The following is an 11,874-nucleotide window of genomic DNA, read 5'->3' as shown; positions in this document are numbered from 1 at the left end:
GAGACAGTTTGTATTTGCTACTGTTGCCGGTGACGACCGACTGCTGGGCGTAAACACTGCGGGCCAGGGCCCAGGCGGGGCGTTCCGCGCTGTCACGTTAGACCTGCTTTCTGGTGAGGCAGAGAGGCGGGGCGGGGCACGCCCGGTCCCTGGGTCCCCGCCAGCGACCGCCAGTGTCCCTGAGCCCTCTCTCCCCGCAGAGGGAAGGGCTGCCGCACCATCACCTTCGAGCAGTTCAAGGAGGCGCTGGAGGAGCTCTCCAGGAAGCGGTTCAAGGACAGGAGCAGCGACGAGGCCGTGCGGGAGGTGCACAGGCTCGTGGAGGGCAAGGCCCCCATCATCTCCGGGGTGACGGTGAGCAAGGCGGGTCCTTCGGGGGGCCTGGCCCGGGAGGTCAGGGGACAGATGGCAGTGGCATAGCCGGGATGGGAGCCTTGACCCCGGGTGCGGGCCGACCCGGACCGCCTCCCCAGGCCCAGAGCCAGCGGCAGTGGACAGGAGCGCTCGGGCCCCTTCGCTTGGAACGTCCCCTCTCTGGCTCCACGCCCCTCCCTCCCCCTGGGGTTCAGCTGCGGTTAACCCCTCTCCTGTCCTCCTGCAGAAGGCCATCTCGTCACCCACTGTGTCGCGGCTCACGGACACGACCAAGTTCACGGGCTCCCACAAGGAGCGCTTTGACCCGTCGGGCCGGGGCAAGGGCAAGGCCGGCCGCGTGGACCTGGTGGACGAGTCGGGCTACGTGCCGGGCTACAAGCACGCAGGCACCTACGACCAGAAGGTGCAGGGGGGCAAGTAGCTGCCTGGGCGGGGCCCTCCTCCGCGCCGGGCCGCCTCGCCTCACACTTCGCCACATTCCCCGACTCACTGGGGCAGAGCTCAGCGGGGCAGCTCCCCTCCGACCCCACGTGGCCCTGGAACTCACGGACCTTTCTCTAACACACCTGCCTTGTCCTGTGCCGGAAAGTCGACAGATCGTCATTTCCGAAGTGTCTCCCGGGACCAGACTACACAGGCCACCTGGTTTGCAGGCAAAAGGGGTGCTTTAAAGGAGCGGGTGGGACGGACCCTGACCGGCAGACCACGCCCCAGGCGCCATGAGGGCAGCCTGCGCTAACACTAACCAGCAGCAACAGTGAGGTGAAGTGAACCCTGAACAGGACACAGCGGCGTCTGCGAGGGCTCCATGCAGCTGTGGGACACACGGGTGCACGCTTGCACACATGCTCACACATGCTCAGGCATGCACACTCATGCATGCACTTACACATGCTCACGCACACACGTGCCCACTCATGCATTCACATGCTTACACACGCTCATGGACACGCATATACGCTCACACACACACATGCACACATGTGCCTATGGACCAGATCTGTGCTAAGTGTGGTCATGTAAGCGAAGCCTGGGTGCAAAGGAAGGTGAGCCAGTCAGAGATCGCACCTCAGTGGACCAAAGGAAAGAGGTAGAAGTTTTCAAAATGGAAACTAAGGATGGGTCATATTTCCTTCTGCTTTTTTTCTTAAGAAGAAGAAACGGAGACTGTTTATTCTCAGAACGGATCCGGGAAGACTTAGAATATCCTGTTCTGTGACTCTCTCTGCCACCCCTGCATCATCTCCAGGCCACAAGACCCCGTAGGCTCTGCGGCTACCCCGCAGGCGGCGCGTGAGGCCCCGGCTCCTGCTCTGGACTCCGGGCCTCGAGGCTGCGGGTCACGTGACTGCTCCCCCTTCGCTCACAGCGTGGCCTGGACCTCTGGGCTCCAGGCTCTGCTGTTAGTTCGGCCTCTCTGGACTCTGCCAACCCCAGGCGCGGGAAGCTGCATAACAAAGCCAGGCCAGGGAGGCCCCCATCCAACAACTTTTGCTGGGGTTTGGTGGCACTGTCACATGGCCGTAAGGCAACACATCCACTTGCACGAACACGGCCAGAGCCTGGTGTGTGGCCTGCTAGGCCATGTGTCCTGGAGCCCACAGCCGCCTCAGGGAAATGCCTCCTGGAGGCCGGCCACCCCAGCCACTGTCCTGCACCCCTGGTCCTGGACACGTGGCCTGGCCTGACACTGCTGTGGCACCCACCTGCTGCCTCCCTGAGCCCAGAAGGCACACTGGTCACTGCCGGAGCCGGAGCAGGCCCCTCATCTGCCAGTGTTCCCAGAAGATGCGGCCCCTCTAAAGTGGCTGTCTCTCCCAGCCCCCTCATGTAGCCCCCAGGCCTCGACTCACAGATGGCGGTGGCCTCCGCAGGCAGCGCCATTCGCAGGGTTTGGGCGCTCACAGCGTGTGGCATTAGAACGGAGGAAACGATGGAGCGCAGGTGCTGAGTGTCACTTAAAGGGCATCGTCTCTCTGCTGTCTCGAGTTTCTAACTTGGGAACCCTGAGGTGCCTAACGAGGCCTGCACTCCACAGTGGAAAAGGCAGGCAGGCAGGACGCCAGCCCTGCCCTGCGCGCGTCCTTCCCCGAGGCTGGACCTCCGCCTGCTGCTCAAGGGCGAGAGCCACCACGGGAGGCGCCTCCGAAGGCAGCTGAGTGTGCCGTGTTCCTTGACGCCAAAATCATCACACACCACAGCCCTCGCGTTCCATGCCAGCTACGTCTTCATCGGTGGTCACAGAACAGGCTCCGCCCCAGGGCCCGGAGGCACTGCCAGGGACATGGGTCTCCCGGTCTGAGGCTGCTTTTCTCCTGCCGTGAACAGCCCGGTCGCCACCGTCACAGCCGACGTAGCACAGACACTGGAACCCAGCAGGACCCTGGGGACTAAGCATGCACACCAGCAAGGGCATAGGGGCAGAGTCCCCACGCCACAGCCTGTAGAAGGATGGCTGTCACCTGGGCCTGCCATGGACACTGGCCCTTCTCAGCCCTTCCTCGCCCACAGGACACTGGCGAGGTGCCTGACACCGGGACACAGCCGTCCCGGAGCGCGGTCTTCAGGCGAGGACAGCCCCCTCCACGAGGCCCACCTGGAGCGCGCTGGAAAGTGGGGTCTGAGCAAAGCCGCGTGCGAGCCCGAACAGGCGGCGCGGCCGACGCCACCGTCACGGCTGCTCCCCGCCTTCCGCCCCAGGACGGGGGCCCCCAGGCCCCGGCACGGCTGGACAGTAACGGTCGTCCATGTCCGCTGACCTGGCTGCAGCGCTCCGCTCCCCTTGTGTTTCGTGGATGAGGATCGTGACACAGCTGCTCCCCCTGGTGGCCTCCCCGTGCCAGCCCAGCGCGGGCAACTCCCGCGCAGGCCGGGCCCCTGACCACACCCCCAGGTCCCGCCGGCCACGCAGCGCTGCAGTCTCCCTGCGTCCCCTGCTCCCGCCCAGGCTTGGCCAGGTGCGCGGTCCAGGACGCCACCTCCTCCGGTCAGTGTGGCTCTGCACACCCACGTCGCCATCTGTCCTCGTAGATCACCTGCTGCATCCGCTGTGTCTGTGCGTAGCCTGAGGACACACGACACTCGCGTGGACAGACTGCAGACACGGTGCGCGCCTCGTCAGAGCTGACGACCGCGACACGGCAGGGTGGGCGTTGGTGCCGCGCGCGCGCGTGACGGGCCAGCTTCCATGAACGGTGGCTACAGCGTCTGCTTGTGATGGGAGACGCTGTGCAGCAGGCTCCCCAGGAGACAGGGACAGACGGGAGGGCACCCAGGGGACAGGACAGGTTCTTAGAGGAAGCCACCTGGGTGACAGGGCACGTTCTGAGGGGAAGACACCCGGGAGATGGGACAGGTTCTTTCAGGGTAGGACACCCAGGTGACAGGACCCATTCTGAGGTGAACACCCAGGTGACGGGACAGATTCTGTCAGGGGCGAACACCCAGGTGACGGGACAGATTCTGTCAGGGGCGAACACCCAGGTGACGGGACACGTTCTGAGGGGAGGACGGTGCTGACGGCGTCTGAACATCAGGGAGAAGAGGAGGAGCTGTCTGAGGACGCAGATCGCGCCAGAACACCTATTTATTTCTATTTAATGCCTAGGAAAAGCAGGCCGTGGTCAGCAACTCGGAGTTAGGTTTACCATAATTGAAGTCCGTTAAGTTTAAAATATAACAAATGACGTATATTTATCGTGAAGTATTTTTATACCTAAGAGCCCTGGGCTTAAGTTTCGAGACAGATGAAAAGTGCAGTGGGGGCGACGCGCGGGGACGATGCCGCTGGGGCTGCTGGCACCGCTTCCTGTCTGCACTGCCCCGTCTCTAGGCCCCAGTGGCCGAGAGCTCCAGGAAGGCCACTGTGTCCGTCTGACCCGCGGAGTGGACACAGAGCCAGCAGGCAGAGGCACACACACTCCAACACCCTGGGCCGGCAGTCACCCGGTTCGCTGGATAAAGTTAATGGCACAGGCCGCGCTATCTGGCCCTTCACAGAAAGGCCCTCGAGGACCCAGTTTGGCCCATTTCCTCCTGGAATTTATACACAAGCTGGCTACCCCACCCCTTCTTACAGCACACGCCACACAGGGACACCTTATTGTCACCTGTTCAGGTTGACGGTTCAGCCGTACTGTGAAAATGACCAACACTGACCCTGAAAAGCTTCCCTCCACTGACCACTGCACACTCGGTGAAACCTGGCGGTTCAGGGCCATGGCCTCCATGGGTGCATGGAGGACGTGGCCTGGGCATGCCAGGCAGTGGTCACTGCGCTCAGAGATGCTTTAGTTAACTCTCTCTCTTCTTTTAGACTCTTGAAAAACCGAACCAAGCCAAACAACAGAGGAAACCCGCACACCTTAAAAGAAACTTGAAAGGGACCATATGCTACTAGTTTGTACTAAGTTTTTTTCAGGAAAGGGAAATAAATTTATACATGCAATATATTTTTGCGCTGTTTTATTAGTGTTGGAAGTGCTGAGTGTATCACTTGATCGGCGACGGGTAAGTGACGGCGACGTCAGGGGTGTCCCGACTGAGGCTAGACCCCACCACCCAGGACGTCCGTGGGCGGGTGGCCCCACTCCCCCGGCAGCGGGCGCGGCGCGGCGTCCCTGCTGGAGTTTCTGTCAACGCCCGGCTCGCAAGCCTTTAGTGAAGCGGCTCGTGTCTGTCTGCATGTCGCCCTCCTGTGCTCGCTGCTGCTAACCCTGTGTGTCAGTTGGAAAAGTGATAAATAAAGGCGTTAAACTGTGGCTCTCTTGTCCGCAGTGTGCCGTCTGTCCCAGCAGCCACACACGGGCACTAATGCCTAACACGGGACAGGCCCTGGGAGGGGCCACAGGAAGTGGCAGAGCCACAGCTCCCAGGGCTGAGAGCCTCATGTCACCTCACCCGAGAGAGCCTTTCGCTTCCTCACTTCGGCGACCACTGACCCAGCCCGGTGAGGAGCAGGTAGACGGGCATCTGCTGTGTCCAAGGCTTGGTCTAGTGCTGGTGCAGTTCTGCAGGGGGCCGGGTCTAGACCGGGGGGGACCAGACACAGACTACGCTACAGACAACCGCAGCAGCCCCAAAGGCGGCACGACGCCATCGAGTAACCCCCAACCTGAAACCTTAGCCTAGCCCCGTGAAAGTCTTCAAAAACGAAGATAAAATGCAGGTATTTTAAAACTGTAGCGAGAACTTCCACCCACGGACGTTCGTGAAATTCTCAATGCAGAAAGAAAGAGACCACAGACGGACTGTCTGAGACAGAGGAAGGAACGTGGAGCGAAGACTCAACAGTCACTGCAAACAGTGACTGTGCAGCATCGCCCGTGAGATGGCGAAACCCATCGCAGACGGAGGCAGACGGTGCACGGACTTACGTGCTGACGGCTGACGCGTGATGTCAGGTGTGGGCAGAGGGCGAAGTGCACATGAACGTGTTGTAATAACACACCAGGAGCAGGACACAGCTTCCGAACTAGTAGAAGCGAAATGCTGAATGATCGAAAGTCTAAAAACAACAGCAGCAGACGGGGAAAAAAATCACAGAATAGAACAAACAGCACAAAATAAGATGGCAGATTAAAGCTAAAGAGCATCGGTTCCATGTGCCGGAAAAGCAAGACGAAGAAACACAGAACAAGAAAGCTGACAATATCTCAAGCCAAAGTGCTGTCAGTTTCAGAATGGCTAAAAACAGAAGGGTAAGAGCAGAAATTGAAAACGGAGAAAAGGAAATGAAGACCAAGGACGGTCCTCTGGAAGGACTGATCAACCCGACTGGCTTCTGGTGGAGGGAACAGAGCCCGACCACCACTGAGAGCGGCCGGGGGCCGTGGAAGCTGGGCCGAGAAGCAGATGCCTGAGAGCAGATCAGCAGGGCTACTGGAAGGCAGTGCTCGTGAAGGGCACAGGGAAGACGAGGAGCAGAGAGGCCTCCAGACCACGATCAGGCTTGACCAAGCCTTGCCGGCCTATGGGGGCGCCTCTGGAGGTGGCCTGAGAAACACGAGGCCGGGCAGGAAGGCCAGGCCCTTGGGCCCTTGGGCTCACCTGCTCGGTCGCTGGCCAGGGCCCATACGAAAGCTGAAGCGCGGCCCAAGGCCACGAGCAGCGGACGGTTATCTCTTACTCGCATTCGTTCCCCTGAATGGCAAGGTCTTGCTTGAAGGGCCACACTAACCTCCTGCCACAGGGACACAACTTCAAATGCTGTTAAAGCTGAGTATTAAAGCAAAAAAAAAATTAAAAATTAGATAATTAGACAAATTCCTAGAGATGTATAACTTAGGAAAACTAACTCAGGAAGAAATGGAAAGCCACACAGTCCTACGATGGAGAGTAAGTAACTACCAACCCCAGTGGAAAAACCCCCAAAATCTCAGTGGCTAGACACAAAATTTCTCACTCACACTAAGTCCGACTGGGGTCAAGCAGGAATCTCTTCCAACAGAAGAGAAACAGGCTTCCTGACCTTGAGACATAGTCAGCAAAGTCGCCGAGGGAAGGGAAGCTCTCAGAGTGGCCCAGCACGCAAACGACTGTATCGGGCTTACTGTGTGTCAGGTACCGTCCTACGACTTTATAATCACTCACTCAGCCTTCACGACAATCTACAAGGCAGACACTATGATCACCCCGTTTTACAAATGCAGACATTAAGGAACAGAGAATTTAAATAACTGCCCAAAGTTAGACTTTAAGTGATGTACCTAAAATACAAAATCCTAAACAAAATGTTAACAAACAAAATACAACAATGTCTATAAAGAAAAACTCTTCAATACTTAGTTGTGCTTATCGCGGAAATTTAAGGTGGTTTTTTTACATTAGCAAATCATGATAACTACATTAACAGCAAAGGAGAGAGATCACGTGGTCACTGCAAAAAAGCGTCTGATAAAATTCATCCATTCATGATGAAAAATTCTTAGCAAATTAACAATAGAAGGAACTTCTTTAACCCGATAAAAGCCGTCTACAAAAAATCTAGCACAAATTTTGTGATGAAATGGTAAAGCTCTCTATTTAATCCAGAATGAGACCAAGGTGTCCCCCCATCACCGCTTCTAATCTATACTGTACTAGAAGTACCAGTAGCATGGAAAACAAAGAGCAAAATAAAACAAACATGATGTAATAACCCAGAGCAGAAACAGAAAAGAAACTAGAAAACCCATTACTCACAGGAAACATGACCGTGTGCCTAGAAAGGCTAAAGTAACTGCAAGTAAACTATTAAAATTACTAAAATTTAACAAGATTGCTGGATCTGGATTTCCACGTAATAGCAACAAATAATCAGAAAATGAAATCCAAACAATTTTTTAAAAATATATCTTTCACAATGTCATCACAAAATAAGAAAAATCTAGGAATAACATAACAAAAGATGCACAAAACCTTGACGGAGAGAATGATAAACTAATGAGCTACACTGGAGACGACTCGGTAAGTGGACAGATAGCCGATTCGTGGCTTCTAAGGCCCAATACTACCTGTGCGTCAGTTCCTCCCAAACCATCCAATGCAGTCTCAAAATCGCAGCCAGCTCTAAAATTGATGAACTGCAAAGGGTCAAAAATGGCCCAAACGTGCGGCACATGGGACGGGGGTCTCACTGTGCGGCGTGTGGGAGTCCACAGAGCTGGAGGGGGAGGCTGTGGGGAGGACAGACGCCTGGACGCATGCTCCCTTTACGGCCAAACAGTCTTGTCAACGACGACGCTGGGTAACTGCACTCGCATCTGAAAACAGTGAAACTGGACCCCCAGACCCCACAACACGCACAAACATCAGTTCCACGTAGAGGACAATTACTGTGACTAACCACATTAACAAAACCCCAAAACAGACAAAACTATAAAGTCTTCTGGAAAGTATAACACAGCAGAGTATCTCCATGACCACGAACGGAGAAAGATTTTTAAAAATTAGGATATAAATTTCTTTAAGTATAAAGGAAAAGACTAATATATTGGATCGTATTAAGTTTAACATTTCTTTTAATCAAAAGACACCATTAAAAAGTGAAGAAAAACCTATTGCAAATGTAATCCACAAAGTACTACTATCTGGAATTATAAATAACTCCTGCAGATAAATAGGAGACAGACTATCCAACAGGAAAATAGGGAAAAACACCTGAATAAGCACTTCACAAAAAACGAAATTCAGGTGGTCAATAAACACGCAAAAAGGTACTCAACTCCCTCGATACCTGGGGAGAAGCAAATTGAAACCACAGGCAGTATATTACAAACTTTCTAGAATGAAGACACTAAAATCTCTGACAACAGGTGCTCAAGACATGAGCCGAGAGAAGTCGTCACGTACTACAGGAGCGTTAGCTGGTCTATCCACTCTGGAGACGTTTCAAATGACCTATAGTAAAGCTACTAAGCATATGCTTAAGGAGTTCAATGAAACATGAACACAATCGGAAATAAAACAATAATAAAAAAACCAACTGGAATTTTAGAACTAAAAACATGTAATTTCTGAAATTAAAAATTCACTATATAGGCGAAGAGCAGGCAGCTAAGGCAGAAGAAAAGATCAGAAAGCTTTCCGACAGGGCAAAAGAACTGATCCCAACTGAAGCAGTGAGAACACAGGATGAAAAAAAGGCCCACGTTTCGTGACCTGCGGGGACGACATCAGTGACTAACGTAAGTGAAGCTGGGGTTCCGAGAGGAGAGGGAGACGACAGACAGACAGATGTGCAGGGAGATCGAGTCAAATAAGAAATCGGAAGAAACGGTGGCTAAAACTTTTCCAAATTTGATGAAAAATATACTCACGGATCTAAGAAATTCATTGAAATTCTAGTGAGACAAAGTAAACATGGTGATCATTTTTTACAAGCTTAAAATGCATTTAAAATCTTTTAAATAAATAAAAAAAGATCTAATGACAAAAATCCCACCTGACACACAAAAACGACATTCGCTAGGACACATTTTCGGTCTAAGCTACAAAAACCAGAGCTGTCGGACACAACCGTGGCCAGACAGGGAACTGGGAAGGACACCCAAAGCGCGGGGACTCCCCTCCTAGGGAGAGCCAATGCCCAACTCCCCCAGTGACAGAATCCCGGCAGCGACACACAGCATCCCCTTCCAGGCCTGCTCTTCCTTAGTCAAGTAAGCACTGTTTTAAAAACTGACTGTTTTATCGAAGAAAGTAAGTACTACATAAGCTATGAAGTGTCTAAACTAAGACTCTAATTTTATGCCCTGTTCTGACCTAATTTTCAGAAGTACACTATAAGCAAGAGACAGAGGGCTTGGGTAGATATCTTTACTGTGAGATGTTAATATCACAAAATAACATTTTTTAATGATTCTCACAACTAAAAATGTTACTTTTACTAAATCCTGAAACTTACTTGTTTCTGCTCACCACCCATGGTGCATATAGCTTGTTTTATAAAAGAATTCAATGAGAAACTCAGTTATAATTTATAAAGAGCCACTTTTTAGAACAATGTATTTGTTTATTAAATAAAAATTACCTGTTACACAAAAAATTTTCTTTAATAATCACATACAGCTCTCTTTTACATTAGGCAGAAAAATACTGCATTTTCCTTATCGAGATATTTGACGAAAAATTAACGATCTCCTTGTCTCGAAATGTTAATGTGCTTTGTCTCAAAACCTATGAAGGCCTTGGATGAATCCTGTCTTTTTAGAACGTCTTAGAAAACAGCTGTGGGCCCTGAACACGTTTCCAGCCTCACGCGCTGAGATGCCTGTCCCGGGTGAAGGAGCACAAACGTGCAGGCCGCCGGCTCGAACGGCCGGGCTCCAGGGACTCCCGCTTCCCTTCCCGGCTGACAGGGGGCCTAGCAGCCGCCCGGGCGGGTGCTGCCCTGCGGGGACAGGGACAGGGCCATGGTCTTCTTGAGCTCCTTGTAGCTCCAGTGCAGCTGCTCCACCTCGGCCCTGTGCTGCGCCCGCGCCTGGCCCAGCTCCCGCAGGAGGTGCTCGTTGGTGCTGACCAGGGAACTGGGGAGAACACAGGGCAGCGACGTGCCAGCTCTGCTGCTGTCCCCGGAGGAGGCCCTGCCCTCGCCAGGCCAAGCCTGCCCATTGGCACACAGTCCTCTGGGACCCAGTATGGCCCAGCGCTCTCCCCGGCCCAGGCACCCCCTGGCCCGCGCACCTGTCCCCGCGACAGATCCCCTCCTGCCTCCCACTGGCTACTGCCCATCTGCCCCTGGCCCCCAGACCAGGTGGGGCTGGGCCGGACTCGCCTCTGGCCCACATCCGCCCCAGGACTGGATGGGCGAACCCAACAGTGCACAGCCGGGCTCCCCAGTGCTCCGGCCTTGTGGGGCTCACTGAGCAGACCGCCGCAGTCCACGGCCGGCAAAACGGTCCCCTTCTAGAAAAGACCCACAGACTGAACTAGTTCTAATTCCTGGTCAGGTACAAAGGACCCTTCTATAATTCTGAAATTGTAACAGTGCGATTATAAAGTCCGGGTTTTTTATATCGTTAACCGCTTTTAATTTTAGAAGGAATTTTACAAAGAAGGTGATGTTGTGTTTTGCCGATTTCCGTCATCTCCAGATTGCCGTGCTCGCCCAGTCAACAATGACTCCAGCATGTCGGTAGCACCACAAAAAACGTGTGAAAGGCCACGTTTCTCCACACAAAGTGCCCCCCGTGACAAACGCCCTGTGCTAGTGGCAGCCCTGTTGGCTTGGACCACTGAAACAGCCACTGGCCGGGTGGGCGTTCAGAGTGGACAAGTCTGTGTCCTGCCTTAGAAGCTCTGCACCCCTGCCTGGTCCAGACCAAGCCCACACTGTCAATACCTCTTGTGACCGCCACAGATGGACCCGTCGCGCACAGGAAGTCACCTTGCCCTGCCCGCCACTTCCCTGCACCCACGGCTATGTCCTATTTCCCTCCCTAATCCAGTCTCGACTCGGTCCCATCTCTCAGGAGCCTCTGCCACTTGTGCCTGTGACAGGCCTGCGGACTGTGGCCTCCAGCCCTGAAAGGTCCGGGCCTGGCTCCACCTGTGGCCAGACTGTGCCCGCATCGGTGGGAGGAGAGCATGAGAACGGGCAGAGAACGGAGGAAAGGGGACGGGTGGGGTGCTGGCCACGGAGCCGGGCTTACCCAACTGTACCCCAACAAAGCCCAGGCACAGCCCCCCTAGCTCACCCAGCAGCACGCCTCCTCCCAAGGCCAACTTCCTGTCTGCACAGCCCCCCAACTCCCAGCTCCCCCTGCACACCCACCACGCAGCCGGGGAGTACAAGCGGGGTGACCGTGCTCCTGAGGGAACAGACACGACCGCGCCAAGGGGGACGGGACAGACCACAGACCCAGGGCTTTCAGGACGCGGCCTTGATCACCGCTCACCGTCTCCCGTGTGCCCTCGCCCTCCTCCTCACCCTCCTCAACGCCCCCGCCCCCCGTCACACACCACAGGTCACACCTCGCAGACGCTGCAGCACGAAGGGAGGCGCTTTTCATCAGGAAA

General features: G+C 54.5%; 2 protein-coding genes across 2 annotated transcripts in view; one reads left to right on the top strand and one right to left on the bottom strand.

The window, feature by feature from the left end:
* Nucleotides 1-4,557, top strand: part of TPPP (tubulin polymerization promoting protein) — a 12,437-nt gene extending 7,880 nt beyond the window's left edge. Inside the window, exons 2-3 of the mRNA XM_011373898.2 lie at nt 201-354; nt 602-4,557. Of these exons, the coding sequence (XP_011372200.1) occupies nt 201-354; nt 602-796 (349 nt within the window). The 3' untranslated portion in view covers nt 797-4,557. The remainder of the gene's footprint in view (nt 1-200; nt 355-601) is intronic.
* A 265-nt stretch (nt 4,558-4,822) lies between these two features.
* Nucleotides 4,823-11,874, bottom strand: part of CEP72 (centrosomal protein 72) — a 39,683-nt gene continuing 32,631 nt past the window's right edge. Inside the window, exons 10-11 of the mRNA XM_023519752.1 lie at nt 5,275-10,562; nt 4,823-5,090 (exon numbers count right to left, since the gene is read on the bottom strand). Of these exons, the coding sequence (XP_023375520.1) occupies nt 10,220-10,562 (343 nt within the window). The 3' untranslated portion in view covers nt 4,823-5,090; nt 5,275-10,219. The remainder of the gene's footprint in view (nt 5,091-5,274; nt 10,563-11,874) is intronic.

The sequence above is a fragment of the Pteropus vampyrus genome, unplaced genomic scaffold, assembly GCF_000151845.1.
Source record: "Pteropus vampyrus isolate Shadow unplaced genomic scaffold, Pvam_2.0 Scaffold235, whole genome shotgun sequence".
Taxonomy (NCBI): Eukaryota; Metazoa; Chordata; class Mammalia; order Chiroptera; family Pteropodidae; genus Pteropus; species Pteropus vampyrus.
Note: the sequence above shows the minus strand (reverse complement) of the source record. Positions and strands in the feature narration are given on the sequence as shown.